We start from the raw sequence: 21,603 nt of genomic DNA on the forward strand, positions 1-21,603 counted from the left end.
TTATTTTCTTTTAATAAGGCAAAGTTAGATAGTAAAAAATTAAGATGAGAGTAACAAAGATCATTTAGATGCTCAGTTCAATATGGTAGAACTTTGTTCATCTTCTTGGACATTAAGAAGTTAAGATGGATCTTAGTTGGGAAATAATCGAGATGTACACATGATTTAGTTTTGTACAAGAGATTAAAGATGCTGAGATTGTAATTTCAGATTTTCTGAATTGTTGACCAAATACCTCCATTGTTATATGCCAGCTACATTGATTGTTTGCCCTCTTCTTTAAAGAAAATAATATAATATGCGAGCATGCACATGGTTTTTGCTTGATAATTGTTACTGCAGATTAATGGAAGTGCCATTTTATTGGTAGGATAAATGAAAATATCAATTGTGCTCCAATATTATGTGCTAAGGTTCTATGATGTATATGATGATTGCCTTATGAATGCTATCATATGAATATATGCAATTTTCTATATTTTTAGAATTTTCCCTGTTTTTTTAATAGCCATCCCCTGCCGTCCCCAAAAAAATGGCTCCCTCCTATCCCCATCCCTGAAATTCATCCCCCTATTCCCACTCTACCCCATCCCTGAAACACAGGGTAACATAGTTTCTGATTTCTAATTTTTCCAAAACATGTCATTGTGGTTTTTTTTTAAACAAATGACAGATAGGTGGATATCCCAAAATTTTGCATTCAGTTTTCCACAATGGCTACAACAACGTTCTTGAACATATTTATCTACGCCTTTATTTGACATATGCACTTCACTTATACCCATAAAAGATTCATTAGCTAAATAAGTTACACCTTTTACAAACTCAGTGTCTTCCTTCATTGTTTCATAAACATATCGAAGGTCATCATTCCTCAATTTCAAACTTAAAACTTAACTTTATAGGCTACTTGATTCCTTGTCTATCACCCTCTAGACGTTGCATATTTGAATGTAATATTTAGATAATATCAATATGAATGAGCTATTTTGTACTTACAGCTTGTATATTAAAGAAACTGTTAATTATAATATAATATAGGGTAAGATTTTGTGAAAAACCCTCAATCAAATAGATCATTCTAGAAATCATGGATGGGTAGGTTCATTGTATCTAATGATTATGATCACATAGAAGCCTGTGTAAAAGTTAATGTAATATCCCACTAATTTTTATTTTATTTTTAGGCCAATAACAATTCATCCACAACAAATAACCCCTTAAGGTAAGCAAAACAACTGAAAGGGAACCCTTCCACCTTTTGTTCACCGAGAGCCCAGACTGGGAGGGTGAGAGCATACAGTGTTCCGGGGATCGTCAGCATCAATAAACAAACTGAAAATTAAAATGCATGGGCGGCAAGCCAGCCCCTTCTGCTTATCCAGCGGGATAGAAACTAAACTCTTGGCGGTAAACCGACCAAGGGAAAATTACAAGAAATTGAAGTTCAATCACTCTACCGCGTATTTCAGCAGGAGGACATTATATCAAACAATCACTCTACCGCATATTTCAGCGGGAGGACCAAAGCATTGAACTTATCACTCAACCACTTATTCAGCGGAAGGACTGAAAATTACAAATTTGTTGCATATCAAGCGGCAAGCCAGCCTCTTCCACTTATTCAGCGGTATGAGAATTACAAAGATAGAACTGGTTAGTAGTACTACCACCTAACCTTACAATAATAGAAATGATAGAAGGAGAGTAATGCAGATTTCTACAATAAAGATATAAATTTCTGTTACAACCAATCTGCAGGCTGGAAACACAGACCAACAACCTAGAGAAATGCCAAAATACTCATAACTCCCTCATATTACATCCGAATCAGCTCAAACCAGTCCCAAACCCACCATACATCATATGCAATGGTAACCAATCAAAACAACACCCCAAAAAGACCCTTATTTAATTTGCATGCATCCCAATGCAAGGCAGAAAACCCACGCCTAGCCTAGAGATTTCGATTTAGCATAATAAATTTAAAACTCAAACAAACATGCTATAAACTTACAAAGTTTATTGCCAGTGCTGGGAAGGAAGATAGGAATGATATCCATAACTGTTAGTCGCTCCAGCAGAGAGGTGTGAGCAAAAATGTGCTTCAGCCACAGGCGAAACGAGCAAGTTCCAAAATCACTTCAACACCAAGATGTCTATGGTAAAACTCTGAAAATGTAGAAGAATACAAGGCACAGCTAGGTATTGTATTTCAAGTACGAAACTGGGTAGCACTAGGGAGACACACTCCGAAGCCTCAAGTTTTGTCGCCAATCCGGCAACATAACATTACAGATTTTCAAGATACTCCAAATGGGAACCCAAGCCTCATATTTATAACTTCATTCTTCAAATTCAAATGACATCCCTCCAAATTCCACGCTTGCATTTGAATTTCATTCCACTTACATGTGGACCCAAGTGTAGCGCCCATTCTCCTAAGTCAAAACTCACGCCCAAGAAGGGGGAGGACCCACGTTAAACACTTAGGCACATAATGGCGATGCAAAAGTGAAATAATATCCTTCTAAAATATTTCTCATTTCATAAAACATCTGAATTTCGCCAAACTTAGGATTAAATAGGCATTAATCCCAAATTTAATAAACCAGTAGCCAATAAATAGATTAATTAAATATTAACCTTAGGATAAGGAAATAATATTTAATTATGTTGCAAATGTCTCCCGTTCTGATTATTATCACCACCAGGATGAAACTGAGCCCGGACGACCACAGACTCCCGCAGAAATCAGAACTCTGTCTACTGCCAAAAATAGAATTGTGCCACACAGCCGCTTACTAAAAATAGTAAGTCAAGAATTAATGCTCAGAAAAATATGATCATCGCGTCCAGAGGCAAAGCAAGGAGGGCTCAGTAGGACAGTGGCACCAGAATGGTCATTCCCTGACTTACTAAAAATAGTAAGTCCTCGTTTCATCGATGCTAGACCCTGATTACTCATTCCACCTAGCCTACGGGTCTCAAGAATAGGCTAATGGACCACTGAAAGAGCATCAATGAGAAGGGGACATTACAGTTAAACCACTTTGTTATAAATAAGACTTATCCCTCTCTTAGTGATAAGCCTGTTTTCATATCAATACAACTATTGTGATATTTTTTTAATAATAGTACTTGGGAAAACTTATCACAGTATTTCTAGAAAACATAGCATCCTTTAGAAAAAGCACGAAGGAAAGTATGAAACATCTTAATATAGTACTTGAATTCTTAAAAAACACAACTGTATGCAAAATTTGTCAAAATAGGCTCTCTTAAAAGTTTATTGAATTCTTAGGCCAGATAGTGTCTGAAAAATGTATAGAAGATAACATAGAAGATCGATATATTCAAAATTAGAGAATACTTATGTGGATTGAGAAAATTGGAAGCCTTTTAGGACTGCTCTAGTGGTTGTGGAGATTGAGAATATAAAGCAACACCACTCCATTGGCCTCACTACTTGAGCAAAAGGAGTTGAGGCTACAGAATGCCCAAAACGAGGGAGAAGCGTCAGGGAGAACATTACTCCATGTGCTTTCCCATTGTTATGGACCCTTAAGAAATATGGCAAATAGAGTTTACGCCTAGATTCCCATAAGCTTACAATTGGACTTGGGCAGTGTTTATATAAATATTACATTTAGATAGGTCTTCTCTTTCCTCAACCACTTACGGATTAATTAAAACATGGAGAATCTAAATATCACAAAGACAATTTTGTATGTACATAGATCCAACCAAAGGCATGTAAGATAAAAGTCAATATCAAATCTTCATTATGAGTTTTGAAAAGACGAATAATCTTGAATTTTATCTCTTGTACAAATATAATTTAGATTACAAGAAACAGCAAACCTGTATGAGTACAATGGAATTGTGAGCAAGACCTGCCTGCAATATATCATACAGAAAATCAAAATGCAATTAAAATTAACCAATCAATAAATGCTTACACATTCACAAACAATTCAATTGACTTGGGCTTGATTTTTATGAAAAGGTAGTATCTGTTCATTACATAAATATGTAAAACAAACATCACCTGTATAGCTTCTAATTGAGACTCATTGTGGTTACTTTCCAAGAATTCCATCAGTGGCTTTGGAATGTTCCAGGCTGCACTACCCTCTACTTTCTTTGCTTGGGCAGAGAAAATAAGATCTGCAAATGGAAGTGACCCCACTGATCGGAGGGCAGCATATTCACGCAATATTGTTGACAAGCTACTTAGCTGCTATGTTGCATGATACGCACGGTATTAGAAAAAGAGAATTCTTAAGCCTATCTATTTGCAAACAATGCACTATCCTCACTATTATTGACAAAATTAAAACATAAGAAAAACATGAATAAGGCAATACGAAGATAAACTTATTGAAGAATTTTGTAAATGCTACACATTTCTATAAATGTCTACCCCATTGATAAAGAAAAGAAAAATATAATCAAAAGTGATAATAAAGATGATGTTTGCAACAATGCATAAAGCTACATCAAGAAATTAAAGAAGGCGGCATTATAGCACTTTGTACATTTGACTATCATTTATGCTGAAAGAGCAAGATTGTACATATTTTTTACCTTTCTTGTAGTTAGCATGTCACCTGAATAAAATATTAATGAGTTAATAGAGCTTTTACTTTTATCACCTATAATATTGGTGTCTATCTAGCCCTTACCTTGTCGATGGCTGAGTGCTGCCCATCTAACACATGAGAAACGAAAAAAATGAAAATCTTAGAAATGGCATGCAATGCACCTACTTATGCACTCAGACAGTAAGTTGTGCATATGACCCTGCTTGATCTTTCTCTAGGGACTAGCTAAAATTATGCCTGTGTTTCCATACATATCTTACCACACTTTGGGGTTCCCTTGTATTGTAAATTATACTCAACTGTTCCCAAAATTATGAGAGTCTGTAATGTCCCACCCTCTCTGGGACACTGAATATTTGAACGGTAGAATTAGAACCCCCACTTGTTCTTTAATTAAATTTGTTGGTGTAATTAATTATTCATGTTGGATATTATTACACTTTACTTAAGTTTACTTAGGTACATGCATATCATAGTAGTTTGGGTACGAGACACTTGGGTGTTTGTGCCACATTGGGATAGTGTGTGTAGGGGGATTTCCACCTTTTATGGTGTGATCTTGTTGTTACTTATCATATCCACTTATTGTGGGATAATAATTCCACCTTCGGTGGGTGATCCACCTCATGTGGAATATTTTATTATTTCTCCTACCTACCACACCTATTTCCTACCTACCCTTGTTTCTCATTGAGCCACATGTCATGTTTGTGTGCTCTCATATCCATATAGCCTTGCCTATATAAGCAGGCTCATCTACATTGTATGTATTAATCGATGATCCAGTTGAACAAGTATTTCATCTTGATAGAATACAATTTATTCCTATCATCTATTTTGTCTCTCTATTGTACTTTTCATTGAGCTCTTGATCTTGGCAAAATCCCACATGGTATCAGAGCCTAAAGGGCTTCTTTGATTAGTCATTTTAGGAGGCTTCAATTTTCGGATCTGGAGAGGTGAGCGCCACGTCATCATGTCCATACAGTACGGACAGCCGCGCAGGGTGGAGGTGAATTGTTTTCTTTTTTGGTGCTATGAGTTCTCCTAAATTTCCACTTTTAACTCTTCATAATTATGCATCATGGAAGATAAAGGCATGGAGTAAACTAATGGAAAAAGGACTCATTCATTATCTAAATGGAACTATTACAGCACCACCTGATCCTAAGGTTGATCCTAATGCTCAAACTGAATGGCTCACTAAGAATGCTATGGCACTTGGAACTCTTAGAAAGTATGTATCAGATGACCTCATTTTTCACATTGATAAATGTACTACAATTAAAAAGGCTTGGAATACTTATGAGAAATTGTATGGTCAAGTTGATGAGATTAAGGGCTACAAGCTTGGTAGTGAACTCACCACATTAGATCCCAGGGATTTTGATACAATCCAAGATTATGTCACAAAAGCAATTGAGCTAAGAGAAAAGCTAAAAGATTGTGGCATTGACAAAAAGGATGCTCAATTGGTTTATAACTTGTTGGACAAGCTTCCTTCAGAGTACGCAACCTTTGTATCTAGCTTTCACACCCATAGGTTAGCTCAAGGTTCCTCTTACACTTCTCCCTCATTTGATTCATTCACGGAGATGTTGATACTTGAGCAATCTAAGTTGACCAAGATGGGGATTCTCAAATCTTCAAAGTCACAAGCTTTGGTGGGTAATAAAGGGAATCAAAGCAATCAAGGAAAAGGCAAGAATCAAACAACCTAAGTCAAAACCACAACAAGATGGAGCACAATCCTCCTCTCCACAACAAGGTGATTCTACTTTCTCACCTAAGAAGAAATCCTATAAGGACAATTATTTTTGTGCATATTGCAAGAAATCAGGACATGACGAACAACATTGTTACAAGAAGGATATTGATGAGTTGAAGCATCTTCTTGAGAAGAACAAAATCAACCTACCTTCTAGAATGTCTACTTCGGCTTCCAAAGAAAAAGATAAAGGAAAGGATCACTCTTTTGGGACAAATAAAGGAAAGGGACAAGCTCCTTGTGCTGCTACAAGTCATGATTCAAGGAGATGGCTTCTAGATTCAAGGGCTTATGATCATATGGCATCTTCGCAGTCTATGTTCTCTTCATTTGAGCCTTGTACCATGTTGGCAGATTTTGATGGGCAATCATACATACATGGATGTGATTGGGAAAGGATCTATTGCCATTGGGGATAAGTCCTTCAATGATGTGTTGTGTGTACCCCACTTGACAAACAATCTTCTTTCCATGTATCAAATCACACATGGCGCAACAAGGAAAACTGTGGAATTCACACCTGATTCAATTATCATTAGAGACTTGGAGACTAGAGCTATCATTGAGACTGGGGTGGTTGATCATGCATCTCGGTTGTACTCTTTTTCACATTTTGGTCTTATTGATGAGATTGATTCTTCCTATGTTGATTGCAAGAGAAATTGTTCTCAGAGATGTGAATCGTTTACATCATTTTAAACATAGAAAATGTTCTTGTAGAGATCAATGGTTATGTTAAATGAAACAAAAAATTTACTAAAGGAAAAATTTGGAGAAAAAATTAAACTTACCTGTTTGTTGCTCTAAAAATGGTTGTTAAAAATGTTGTGAGCCCGTGTGTAATTTTTTGGAGTCGACTAAGGATTTTTGTAGGGAAAAAGTTGGAGGGTCGTCCTGCATTTTCCCTATCTTTTCTGCCACTGTTTGCCCATATACGAGTCAGGATGATTTCCTAGCAAATTTTTTGGAGCTTCCGCGAGTTATCAGAAAGTTTAAAGGAGAGTAGTCAGCGAGTTCTCATGGGCCACTTGCCCACGAGTTAAACCATGAGTACTCACTGACTCGGTGAGTTCTTGTTGGGTCTGTAATCTATTTTATCAAGTGTTGTTTTTCAAATCTTTGGTTTGGCATTGAAGAAGATGAGCTACTTGGATTTTCCTGATTGTTATCAGAAAGTTTAAAGGAGAGTAGTCAGCGAGTTCTCATGGGCCACTTGCCCACGAGTTAAACCATGAGTACTCACTGACTCGGTGAGTTCTTGTTGGGTCTGTAATCTATTTTATCAAGTGTTGTTTTTCAAATCTTTGGTTTGGCATTGAAGAAGATGAGCTACTTGGATTTTCCTGATTGTTTAATTTTCTTTCATTCAGCCATCAGTACCTAAGAAAAACCTAAAATTTCAACTATAAAAAACTTACTGAAGCCCAATTTGATCAAATAATGCCTCCTGAATTTGGTTCCTGAAGCATTGTCGGTTCACTAAACCCTTAAAAAAGGTTGCTATCCCTTGTCAGCCAGCTCATTTTCCTATGGAAGAAAGAAAGGAATACTCTTCAATTATTGTCCATCTTTGCAGCCAAGATAGAATGTATGGTGAGTGAAAACGTAACCACCTGTACAACTAAATCAATTGTTCAATACTGTACATGCAAGTAGTTAATGCCTTTGGAACAAATTTTTCACCAACCTCCTCTTTGTCTATGGACTGTGTGACTAAAGAGGAAACCTTTATTTCAGCTGGATGAGGGTGTACAACAGAATAAGCACACATTTTCTCAATCAGATGGTACTCTTCTGATATGTATGATAGCTTTACAGTTCCTAGAATTAGCATAATGTACAGTTGCAATTAAAGATTCAGCAAGGAATGCTCTAGCAAGGACTATATGGTAGAGTATTTCGCACCTTCAAATGCAGCCCATAACATGCAAATTGACTACCTTTCACCTTTTTGTGAAGACTATATGAGAGGAGTGTATGGCAGTGATTGTAGACAATGAAGAAGAAACCAACAGTGTGTTGTATGTCTTGATTAAATTTGGGCACCAATTCCTTTGAACACTCAACTAATTCCTTTTGAGGTCATATGGTAATATTTTTAACCCACCACATAGTAGAAGCTTCTTAAATAGCACACAGTTGAACACATTTTCCCTTTTTTTTTTCTTTATTTGGTCCATGTAGGACCCATCTCAGTTCCCATCTCAGTTGGTTTACATTTTTAGTTGCTTTTAACATTCATTTAAGATTGATTTATTACAATTTCCATTGTTTAACATAATAAGGATAGGGTCCCCTATAACATTGCATGGTTAACAATGTGCCCACCTTAGTCACTTGTTTATTGGATTGGGATCCCAAATCTCATAACTACTTATTCATAGATATACCTATTTGTGCTCAATGAGGTGTTGTCTAGTAAGGCTCAGGCCTTTGTCCACTTTGGCATATATTTTGTGGCTGCTAGTATGTATTTGCACCTATGCATCTGGCTGACTTATCGCAGATCAATAAGGTCCAGCCTCCATTGCATGTATCACATCCAACTACCCACTCCCTAGCATCACTATGAAGTGATGGCCACCATCCGCCACTAGAAGTATCTTTTGTGTTGTAGCATTGACACCCATATGGTCACTTGCAAGTCCTCCATGTGCTTCTTTGAGTACACCCTCACTTTACACATCTTCTTAGAATGTGATTAGGGCCCATTTTATACACTAGTCTATTAATGAATTTAAATGTTTTTTCTTTAGGTCCTAACTTTCTTCTTTCTCCCAGTGGTATGTCTTTCAAAAATGAGGATGTAGGCAAGTATTCTCCAACCTTCTCATACAATCATAGTACAATGACTATTTGAAACACATGAACATCAAGAAAGTCTTCATTAAATCCATCTAATGGTTCTCCTAACTCAATCTTCAAGAGTTGGTCTACAACCACATGGGTCTTTCCTGCTCATACAATGATTTTGAATGTGATTTCCTAAGTAACATTAATTGTCTACTTAACTAACCTAAATGATTGGTATGTTCACCAAATACGTCAATGCTAAATAGATCATGTTCAGTAAGTAATTTCAAACGTTCAGTACTAAATGAACTATCCCAAGAACCTCCCTCTCTCTGTACTACTATAGTTTCATTATGTGTGAGAAAATAAACTGCTAGCAAAGAACATTGGATGATCTAGCACCTGGGTCCTACCTATTCCAAGATAGCCCCAATGGCAAAGTTAGAAGCATCTATACATACATAGATTTCCTTATCCCAATATGACAAGATACGTGAATTTATACGGTATACCTTTAGTTTGTTGAATGTCTGTTCCTGCTGGTCCAACCATACCAATGGAACTCCTTTCCTTGTTAATACATCTAGAGGGTATGAAACTTGGGCAAAGTTTTCAATGAAGGGGTCGCAGTACCCAACATGACCCAAGAATGAACTTACTCTTCTAACATCATTTGGTGCTTCCATCTCTACAAGCACTCTTATCTTATTAGGATCTATTTTCAATCCAGCACTATAGACAATGTGGCCAAGAAGCTTCCCTTATGGCACCATAAATCAACATTTCTTTGGTTTCACCACCATACATGGTGCTCTGCACCCTTGGATACACTCTACTAAGGCCTTCTAATGTGTTCCTTGACCATTGTAAATTGACCAATCATGCAAATTGTTGTTTGGTCACTGTCAATTGAGTAATCATATAGGAATGCTTGGAAATTTCTTACTGACATCTTATCAAGAATATGAATAATCATCCTATAGAATGTAATTGGAGCATTACATAGTCCAAATGGCATTCAGTTGTAGGCATATACTCTATCTTCCACTATAAAAATGGTCTTTTAACTTGTCCTCAGCTGTGATTATCTGGTTATTGCTAGAAAAGCAATCCATGAACAAATAAAAAATATGCCCACTATTTCTTCATGGATGGAATCTATGAATGGAATAGGGAGTTCTAATTGTGACCATTTTCAAACTTTGGAAATCCACGCATATCCTTATTTGTTCTAACTCTTCAGTGAAATGACTATGGGCAACACTATTTTCTCTAACTCCATCTCCAATGAAATGGACTATGGATGACACCCAATCACTCATCTCTATTTTGAAGATAATCCCAGCTTTAAGCATATTATTGATTTCTTCTTGAACTTTTCAAGCATTGTTTAAGTTTGTGCAGTATTCCTTGTACCAAGGGAAAACTATGGACACAAGATTCCAACAATACTCCCTTCAAATCCTTGTACATCCAAGCAAAGTTATCTTTATATTCCCTGAATATCTTGAACACCACTGCTATTAGTAAAAGGTTCCAATCATCCCCAACCAGTATCACCTCTGAACTTCCCTCTTTTCTTCACTATGGTGGGATTGTGAAATTCCAGGTCTTTTTTTCCTTCAAACTAATGAGCTGGTTTGTCACCTAACTTCACATTCCCTAACTTATATTCCTTAAATTCAGGAAGAAATGTTAAAGAAGGAAATGTTTGCTCCCCATAATTCTGAGTACCTTCTCCACTGTACTGACTTTGAGTGAGTGGTTTCCTATAGTAGCACTTGTATTTTTTCTTCCTTGATCCCTTCTTTCAGCACTTAGCATTTGTCAGGCATGCTCAGGCCTCTTATATTCTATAAGAGCATATGCATTAGATTACTATGATCTATTCCATATCTTTATCCGGTGAGATGTTGAAATGAAATTGAGGCTACAATTTGTTGATGTCTTTGCTTTATCTTTGCTATTTTTGCTCTAGCCATAGATTTGGAAGTATCACTGATTGAGTTGAATTGGATGTGTTCCTTTGCTTTACCTGTCTACTTCCATTGTTTATTCGTGTTTGCAGGTGATGTACTATGCTCTAGGGCTGTGCCTTCAAAGGGGGAAATGATTATCTCTGGGCTGCTTTCTATGCCCTCCACCTCTTATCTCTTAATGGGTGAGAGACTCAAAAGGGTTTAATAGGCTAACCCGGTAGGTTGGCTGATTTTGTGACTATTTCTATGAGAACTATAGAATTGGGAGATTGAAATGAAATATGAAGCATGAAATATTCACACCTATACACTAACCTATGATTTATAAATTCCTAACAGAGAGTAAGCATCCCACTAACCTGTAGAGCTCTCCCTTTCTCTCCCCTCTTGAGGTCAATTATTGAATGTTACTATGTTATCAGACATTGTACACCGCCCTGGGTGGGCCTGCATATTGAAAGGGGTACATGTGTGCCTATGCACAATAGCATGCAATACAAAACCTAGAAGAACCTTCGAGGCCATCAACTAACTAAATAAAATATCATCTATTCTTATGGTACTTAAAAGAGTAATGGAACGAACTCACTTTTGTTTCTGTGAAGGAAAGAGTGCAGATTAAAAACCACATCAATTTATTAGTTCTAACAAATACACAAAATTGTAACTACTAAATAATCAATTTGATATATCATGCATCACTGTGAAATTCTGATGAACACTTGTTTTCAGCCTTTAACATACAGATGATTTCAAAGAGATCATATATTTGAAGGTTAAAAAAACACTGACATGAAATAATTTTTTCAATTTATAAATAGAAAACAGAGTGGCTTCCCCATAATCATGTAAAATGTCAAAAGAATTAAAAATAGTAAGACAAGAAACAGCAAAGCACTTGAAAATCAAGTGACATGAAACAATCAGACATGATTCACCGCCTTGGGTGGCCCCACCTATCGAAAAGGGTACATGTGTGCCTATGCACAATTGCATACAATACAAAACCTAGGAGAACCTTCGAGGGCCATCAACTAACTAAATAAAATATCATCTATTCCTATGGTATTTAAAAGAGTAATGGAACGAACTCACTTTTGTTTCTGTGAAGGAAAGAGTGCAGATTAAAAACCACATCATATTATTAGTTCTAACAAATACACAAAATAGCGACTACTAAATAATCAATTCGATATATCATACATCACTGTGAAATTCTGATGAACACTTGTTTTCAGCCTTTAAAATACAGATGACTTCAAAGAGATCATATATTTGAAGGTTGAAAAACACTGACATGAAATAAATTTTTCAATTTATAGATAGAGAACAGAGTGGCTTCCCAATAATTGTGTAAAATGTCAAAAAAAAATAAAAATAGTAGGACAAGAAACAGCAAAGCACTTGCAAATCAAGTGACATGAAATGATTTTTTCACTTTTTAAATACAAAACAGAGTGGCTTCCCAAAAATTGTGTAAAATTTCAAAAAAATTATAAATAGTAAGACAAGAAACAGCAAAGCACTTGAAAACCAAGTCAAATGTAATCAGTAAAGATGCACAAGTCATAAATATTTTCACCTTAAATATAAACAGTATTGAATCTGTTCCTTGAAGAACTGAAAGCATTTTTGAGAGCCTGGTGCTGGGTGAAATCTGGTCCAGGTTGAGTTGATTGAATTCCCCATCAAGGAACATCCGCAACTTCAGTTTATGATCTTTATCACGACCTTCCACCATTGCAAATGCATATGTGCTCGGAAGAACTGACCTTTCTCCAAGCTACAGAAGACATTATTCACACTTTTACAGCTTGTGCTTACAATTATGCTAGCTGTAATTTATAAAACAGAGAACACTTCCCACTACAGATTCTGCCAAGAGTTTGGTATTTGCCAATCATACTTTCGAAAGAAGAAAGAACGTGTTCATCAAAAATACATATCTACCGGAAAGGAATTTTAAATCTAATATAGTCAGCTGAGCACTGAAAAGCACTTCCTTCTGTTTAGTAGGATAAATAATAGATATTCTCTTATTTAAACATGTCAAAATAAAGATAAAGGATTCAAGGAGTGATGATTACCTAACTGACTTCACGATAGAAAATTTGCTTCACTTCTCAGTATAGTTTCCATCTTGGAAGTAAAAGCATTCCAATAGATAACTTTTAATTAGAATACTTTTAACCTTAAAATATTCAACACAAGAAATCTCATGGTACCTTGCTAAGCCTTACCGTCCAAAGGTTTTAAAGATGAATCTGACAGCTCTTTTGGTAACATGTATGCTTCATATTAGAATAAAAACCCAGAGAAGAGTAATGCCCAGCCATTTGAAAAGTAAAATTTGGTTGATATTTCAGTAGAAGCAGTTTCAAATAATTTTGAATGGTGTGCTCACAAGTTTTTTTTTTATTTTATAAGTGATTGCAGAAATACAGTACACAATTGGTTTTGGAATTTCTTAGGATTTTTGTTAACTTCTTTTTTATCAAGACCCGCTGTAACAAGAATGAATTATACCACATAATGCAATCATTTTTCACCTACTCTACTGATTAATTAACTCAGTTCACATAGTCAATCTGGATTTGTATCATTCAACTATTTTCAAGAGATCAGAAACTGGGTAACTCATGTAACATAATCTGATCCAGATCCCAGGTTGTTCAAGGGACAAACCAATCTTTGTGAAAGACATGTTTATGAATTATGTACAGGAAAACAGAAATGCAAGGTAAACAAGTTATATAGGGGGGAACACATCAAACTTGTTTATCTTCAACTATTCAATTATCCAACCTTCCTTCTAGAGGACTAAATGTATACAAATACAATATGGTTACAAAACAAGTTAAGAAGATAAAACAGTTCACGTCCCATACCATTTGACCTTCCAAATGCTTGTCGGTTCGACTCCTCTAATGATAAATATGGTTACAAAACAAGTTAAGAAGATAAAACAGTTCACGTCCCAAACCACTTGACCTTCCAAATGCTTGTCGGTTCGACTCCTCTAATAATTAAATCACTGCTCTAACCCTAGTCGGCCCTCCTTATTGACATTTTATTTAATGCCTTTAAATGAGGATTGTGATTTAGGGCTGATTTTTCTCCTAACATGGCAACCACCAATGGCCAATGGAAAGATACATCACCAATGACAACCACCTGAAGCTGTTGAGGATCCCTTTGCAAATGATGCATTGGGGCGTAATAGCATGCAAGGATCTCCCTTTGAAGATGAGTCACGCTAGGTTGTTTCTTTCCCTACTCTTACTTTAGAACGTTATGAATTTGATTATGGGGGTTTAGGAAGGACAACTTGCATTTGGATTGATCATGGACCCGATCAGTTGCCTCAATTGATAGTCTTGCGTGAGGCGTTAATTGAATATGAGAATTGCATTGTGAGAGCTTGCTTTTCCAAGTTCAAGGATGAGTTTGTGCGTCTTAGAACCATCACCTTTGCCATGCTCTTGTTGCTTAATTCAAGAAATCATGTCAAGTTATGTACATATGTTGGTCATTTGCGTTGTGTCTGATCTAGGAATCTTGTATATAGTTTAGGGTAGGTTTTCTTTCGTGTGTTTTAGTTTAGTTATTTTGTTGAGTCAGGCTATTAGTTTGCCTTGAGTCATTTGACTCGAGATTGTTAGGTGGTTTAGGTCTTTTGCTTTCTTTTAGTTTGCTTAGTTTAGGTGTCCTAAGTAGGAGCCTTTGTTTGTGAGAAAGGCATTTGTGTTGATTTGGCATACGATGGCATAATTTGGATTTTATGTTCGGCCCATTTCCTAGATATCTATTTATGAAGTGCTTTAGAATCCGAGGTTGTTCCTCTCAAACTTTATTGTTTGGTTAGCATTTGTACTTGACTTGGAAGAGAATCACCTATCGTGTCTTGATACTGAAATCTTTTGATTACTATATTTTTACACGCTTAATGAATTGTTGCAAGTCGTTGTGGTTTCTTAGGTGAAGTCGTGGCTAGTGAAAAATCTTAAATCCTACTTCAGCACCACTGTAATTCTCAAACCCATGTGAGCTTCATTGCTTACAAGCCAAAGTGTAGAAAATATGTGAAAAAGAAAAGGCAGTATCAAAAGAAAGAAAAATGAGAGAGAAAAGAAAAAAAAATGAAATAAAATGAATTATCAAATAATTTGGCTTTGGGAACATGCAAGTAACTCCATCCGGATGCCCGGCTGGCAACATAGCAATATTCATGAGATTACAACAATAACCTTGTCGAGGCTATGGATGCTTGCTGGCAGCAAGGCTCTATCCATTGGGGTTTGGACTACTCACATAGCTCGTCATGGTGGATTCTTAAGGGTCACAATGTTCTTGTGAGTCGAAATGAATACATTTGCACACACCTGGGTAATCAAAGACAAAGTATCTTCATCCTATTTGGGATTCTTCTTCCGTTTTGAGTATGTTTCCTAGTTACTTGATAGGTTGGGTTGAATTTTTCGAAGATTCTAGGCATAGATTAAGTCTTTATCATTGAGATGTTCAGAAACATTTATTCGAGGTGGCACTAGATGTTGTGACATTTTCACAATCGCCCCATTGCAAATGGGGACCCCCACTTTTTGCTTACATTAGGTGTCTTGGTTGGGTCGTCTCATCTTGGCAATAGTTCGAGTCTTTAGCCTTTTCTTCTGAGAGGGTTTGGTTTTGCTAGTCCAAGGTGGAACAAATCTTAGGAGTCTCAAGTAGTTGGGCAACAATCAAGTCTCCCATGAGGCTAGTTTGAAATTTCCTTAGCTTTAGTGCTTAAGTGTCAGATGGGAGTTAAGATGTTCATCAAGCAAAGGCATCCTAATGCTACCTTTAGGTCAAGTCAAGGCAAGGGTTTCATGATAGATGAGTAATCAAGTAAGTAGGGCTTCGTAGGGACAGGATGAGGAGGCAAGAACCGATCAAGTCTAAGAGGATGATGAATAGATTTCAAGGAGATTATAAGTGAAGATGAGATGGACGAAAGAAATACAAGTAGAGTATCAGTTGTTTTCCTTAGATTTCCAAAAGGAAATTCAAGGGTGAAACCCTTACCAAAGACAAAATCAACATCACGAGGAGACAAAGTCAAGATGCAATCAAAGATTCCATGACCTCAAGGAATCCACAACTTGCCAAAATCCCCGACCTTGAGGTGAAATGATTGAATTATTCCACCATATAAGATCATAGTTGCCTTCCACAACCATAGACGATATACTGCTATCATCTCCCCCGAGCACTACTCTTTTGGATAAATGCTGATTTCTTGTTTTATTCGATCTACCTATGTGTGTGTGTGTATATATATATGTGTGTGTGTGTGTGTGTGTGTGTGTGTGTGTGTGCAAGAGTGACCCTCATCAAGGGTCGTCTCTCTTCTCAAGAGGGACGACATGAAGAGTGGCGTCCATATAATGGAAAAGGGATGTGTCCCTTAATTAAGTCGGCCCGCAATGATAATTGGGCGGTGATCTTCATATAATCTCCCGCCGCTAACACATCAACACTCCCTCTTTAGCTAGGGAGATATTTTCTCAGATACTCATGTCATGGAGTATGACACTCACAATGGCTACACCCATTAGTGAGAATAGAATATGTACACAAGTGCCCATCACGAAGTCACTCAATGTGATGTCGGCATCTCATCATGGCGTTCACCATGGCTACTCCCAGAGGGTGAACAAACACAAGTGATGTTGTCATGGAGTCTCTCAACATGACATCTATCATGGCTACTCCCAGAGGGTGGAACAAGGGCTTTCACCTCAAACTTCTCTCTCACAGAGAAGAATGCATTAACAAGGGCTTGCACCTCAAACTTCTCTCTCACAGAGAAGAATGCATTAACAAGGGCTTGCACCTCAAACTTCTTTGTCTCAGACAAAAATGCATTAACAACAGACAACACAAATTACTGATGCTAAGCCTCCCTCTCAGCAAGGGCATCAAGTACTAGTATCAACCTCCTGACCTTCTCGTCCAAGGTTGCTTCTGGTGGTTTGTCAGACTCCCTCTAAATGTTAATTCATCCTCTTCAAGGAAAACTGATTGCAATCTGTATAGGCTCTTCCTCTTCGAGAGATGTCTCAACTCAGTCCCATGACACTACTACACATTCAGACTAGATTATTTATCACTCCATTTGTCATAGTAAGGTCACATGCTCACATCTCATAGTATGGTCTGGGACTATCATCTAATAATTCATTAAATCCACTCTTTCCAACTTCACGCCTGACAACAAGGATATACAAATACGTAGCTCAAGGATAAACTATCCTTTCCAAATTTGATGCAGTCTATTAATGACAACATCCTTTCCTACTCCACTGATGACAAAAACAAGTGATATGGCAGAGGGAACATGTGGTTCTGAATCAAGAGGGCGGCCTAGAGATGTCTCTATCTCTCTTAGTATTTTAGCCTTTATTTTTTGTTTGGTTCCATCTAATTCCATTTTGTTCTCTGCACCTCATCCTTCAAAATACGGATCTCGGTATCAAGAAACTGAGCTCTCCTTATAAGCTCCTTTGTGGTCATTAAAGATGGCTCATCCTCGGCTTTAAATATGCTATCCTCTGGCATGCTCTAAGTATGTTAACTCCTCACAGATGAAGCAAGTGTGCACAGCAATATCTATACAATGAATGTATATATGTACACCAGAATCTTGACAAGTATTATACGGGTAAAAGCAATATGACCTTCAAAAAATAAATTGAATATTTATGTTTGCTCACAGTAGAATGTCGCAATATGTGTATATCGCAGTATGTATTTATGTCACAATATGTATATATCGCATTTTGTATATATATATTCCAGGATAGATCTCTTGCAGATCGGATCTCTTAACAACAAATAGATTTGTTATTCAAATCGTAACTCTTCATGATGATTGGTTTACCTAATAATATTAATTATTCTGGTATAATCGTTGTCTATTTACTTGCACCTTCCCAAACATTGTGTCTTTTGTGCTTAGTTAACGTTAATTTTACTATTGCTGGTTGTTGATGAATTGCTCCACATAACTTTGTCTTTGAATGATTATACACGGGTTCGGCAATCATTCCCAAGCATTCAATATCTACGAAGGGAGTATATTATTGTCCCATTTCATTTAATGATCAATCATGTAGAATCAGCTCCCGTGAATGTTCAACATATAATCAATATTTTGTATATGTGCCTACCTTCTAATCGATGCATGAGTTATTCCTGATTTTATTGAGCGATGAACATCTCCAATTATCTTACCGATCGTTGTAATCGTACCCCTCCAACTGAGCAATGATTATATATGAATCGATTTCTATATCGGTGTAGTAATCACTGTATCTATCATATTCTCTTTTGGGAGTCGCTGCAATTATAATTGTATGTTTTTGTCCCTTATTGAGTATGTTTGATATTCATTAATAATTATTCATCACTTGGCCATCGGTACCATAATCTACATGATTCTTACCCAAGTCCCCTGTCGTTCTCATATCACAACAACGATATTGTAATGGATGCTTATGGTCACTTGATGTTATGAATCGCTTCTCCGCTCGGGTTGAACCCATTTTATCACTAAAGAGCAGGCATAGGAAAGAATATAGCTCTGATACCATATTGTTGGGTGTGCTCGCTTAACCACAGGCAAGGACTCAAATCATAGTTGCCTTCCGAACCATAGACGATATACTGCTATCATCTCCCTCGAGCACTACTCTTTTGGATAAATTCTGATTCCTTTTTTTATTCGATCTGCCTATGTGTGTGTATATATATGTGCAAAAGTGACCCTTATCAAGGGTCGTCTCTCTTCTCAAGAGGGACAACATGAAGAAAGGCATACATATAATGGAAAAGGGATGTGTCCCTTAATTAAGTCGGCCCACAATGATAATTGGGCGGTGATCTTCATATAATCTCTTGCCACTAACACGTCAACAAGTGCCACCTCAACTAGCTGCTTCTTGTAATTCGTCACAAATGTTTGATTGTAATTCTTCTTGATCATGTCACTTTTCATCTTCTTGTTTGGGAATTTTGCCTTTATGCTTGCGGAACTGAATCCTATGCTTTTTTTATCTCTTCTATGTGGTGAGATCTCTCTCTTCATGAAACAAATTTATAGTGTCTATCCTTTGTGATGGAAGTCATCCTATTCGCTGCCTTGCATGAAGCCTTGGAGTGCTGCAATGTCTTCCTCGGGTCCTTGTCTTTGCTTGTGTGGTGAAATGAAATGTCCCCCTTAGTTTTTTTTATTTTTAACACAACAAGATTCACCCATTAAGGTTAGGAAAGAGAAATACAATACTGCTGGAAAGTAACCCTTCCACTTTTTGATCACCAAGAGCCCATTGTGGGTGAGGTGAGAGCATACGGTGAATAGGGGATCGTTAGCTCCAAAACAAACTGAGGTACACTGCTGGGCGGCAAATCAGCCCCTTCCGTTTGTCCAGCGGGCAAGAACAACTTAAAGTAAAATCACTCTACCACTTTTCAACGGGAGGACAATTAGGAAATTGATATCCAAACACACCAAAATGTTAGGAATTGATCTTCTAACATATATGAGATATCCAGCATATGAAAAGTATCCAAATAGGTAAATAACTCAAGTCTGATATGAAGAACAGTATACTGAAATAACAGACCAGCATAAATAGAAATCACCTAAATGCTCATAACTTTCTCCACGCAGCTCCGAATGACTTGAAATCAAATACAAATGGTCCTTAGAGAGGAGGCATCCAAATCAAGACCAACATCCCGCTGCAAATCGGATCAAAACATCAATGTACATTTTTCAAGGCAACCTTCGGCATGGTACGGCCTGGGAGATAGGGCGATTTTGTCTATAAATTCCAAATCAGCTCCAAATATCACGAAACTTAGCAAAATGAATTGCCTAGCCATGAGGAAAACATAGGACGAATAACCAGAAACGACAACCGAACTGTCAGAGACTTATGAATGAATTTCACTTTCAGCACCATACACACAACAAACTCCAGAATCTAAAAACAACACTCCAAAATCAGAAAGCATCAAATAACTTCATCTTCATTAAGCTCAATCTGCTCCTCTAAGTGAGAAACAGTCACAATATTCAGCTAGGGGCTATCTTTCAAGCTCAAAACTGAAGGAGGCTAGGAGGTATGCATTCCTCGAAGCAAAGTCTGAAATAATTTCGGCTCCACTTCGTTGCAATATCCATGGATACCCAAAAACAAGAGCCCAGCACTCTTATTTATAGCCTTTGAAGCTCCAAATTCAAATTCAACTCCCTCCAAATTGACATGAAATGAAACGAAGGCAAATGCCAACTTGGACACCCAAAGCAATATAATATTTGCCTTTATTTTAAATCATATATTCCTCCAAAAGGGGCGCCAAAATCAACTATTGCTTGGACGCTTAAAAGGTTATAATCTTTAAATGAAATATCTCAAAAATGGACGCCCACCTTATGTGTTGAAAATGATACTTTATAAAAAATATCAATAAAGTGCATTATGGCGTCTAAAGTAAATAAGTGAATTATTTCATAAAATTCTTTTTCTTCCTAAGACGTCCATCTTGCCTTATTAATAATTCACTTATAAAATATTTTTCCTCAACCATGAATTCGCCCAACATAAGCTCAAACTTGCCAAAATAGCTCCAAAAATGCTAGAAGACCAACTGCTCAAACTGACTTGCCGGAAATAGCCATCTGAACAGACCTGTTGAAACCCTGTTAAAAATAGTACTTACTAAAAATAGCATACTGCTAAAAATAGTAAGTGTGTCCAAATGCATTTTAACCACATTCTGAGCAACCGTCGTCTTGAAAATGTTAGCTAGTTCGGATATCTGATTATCGAATTTTAATGTTGTCAAATGACAATTAAAACTTATATGTATTATCTCAATTAATTTGTTATTGGGCTGGACCCAAATGTAACGTGGGAAGCAATTAATTAAGTTATTGGGCTGGGCCGAAATGTAACGTGAAAGGCAATTCAATGACTATTGGGCTGGTCCCAAATACCTAACGTGGGAAATGTATAATAACAATACAACATTAATTAATTATCATGCAAGCCAACTTGAGGATGATTAGCACCAAAAGGGTGATATATAAACCACTTCAAGATGAAGTCATTTACACACAATCATTCTTAGCAAATGCAATCTGCTCTCCTATATTAGCGAACTCTTCACTTGTGTGAATTCAGTCAAGGATATTATTAGGCGAAGTTGTCAAGATCTTCAGCAATTCTGCTCCAGCCTATCTTAGACATTTGTTGTTGATCTTCTCTTTTGGTCATCTGCTGTTGATTAGGGCTGCATCCTTCATTACCTCGCCAACTTGTTGTTTGGACAGCAATCTGAAATAAGTTTGCTATATTGTAATTGCCTACAATTGAGATAATACATATCATATTTAAGGCTGGTTTTT

The 21,603-nt window shown here is 36.9% G+C and overlaps 1 protein-coding gene across 3 annotated transcripts in view; it reads right to left on the reverse strand.

Annotated features, from left to right (window-relative positions):
* LOC131061504 (probable helicase MAGATAMA 3) overlaps positions 1–21,603 on the reverse strand; it is a 179,993-nt gene that overhangs the window by 134,581 nt on the left and 23,809 nt on the right. For all 3 annotated transcript variants that reach the window (XM_057995220.2, XM_057995221.2, XM_057995222.2), the window contains exons 5-7: positions 12,730–12,930; positions 4,052–4,240; positions 3,865–3,900 (exon numbers count right to left, since the gene is read on the reverse strand). In XM_057995220.2, the coding sequence (XP_057851203.1) occupies positions 3,865–3,900; positions 4,052–4,240; positions 12,730–12,930 (426 nt within the window). The remainder of the gene's footprint in view (positions 1–3,864; positions 3,901–4,051; positions 4,241–12,729; positions 12,931–21,603) is intronic.

This window comes from Cryptomeria japonica, chromosome 8 (assembly GCF_030272615.1).
Source record: "Cryptomeria japonica chromosome 8, Sugi_1.0, whole genome shotgun sequence".
NCBI classification, from domain to species: domain Eukaryota; kingdom Viridiplantae; phylum Streptophyta; class Pinopsida; order Cupressales; family Cupressaceae; genus Cryptomeria; species Cryptomeria japonica.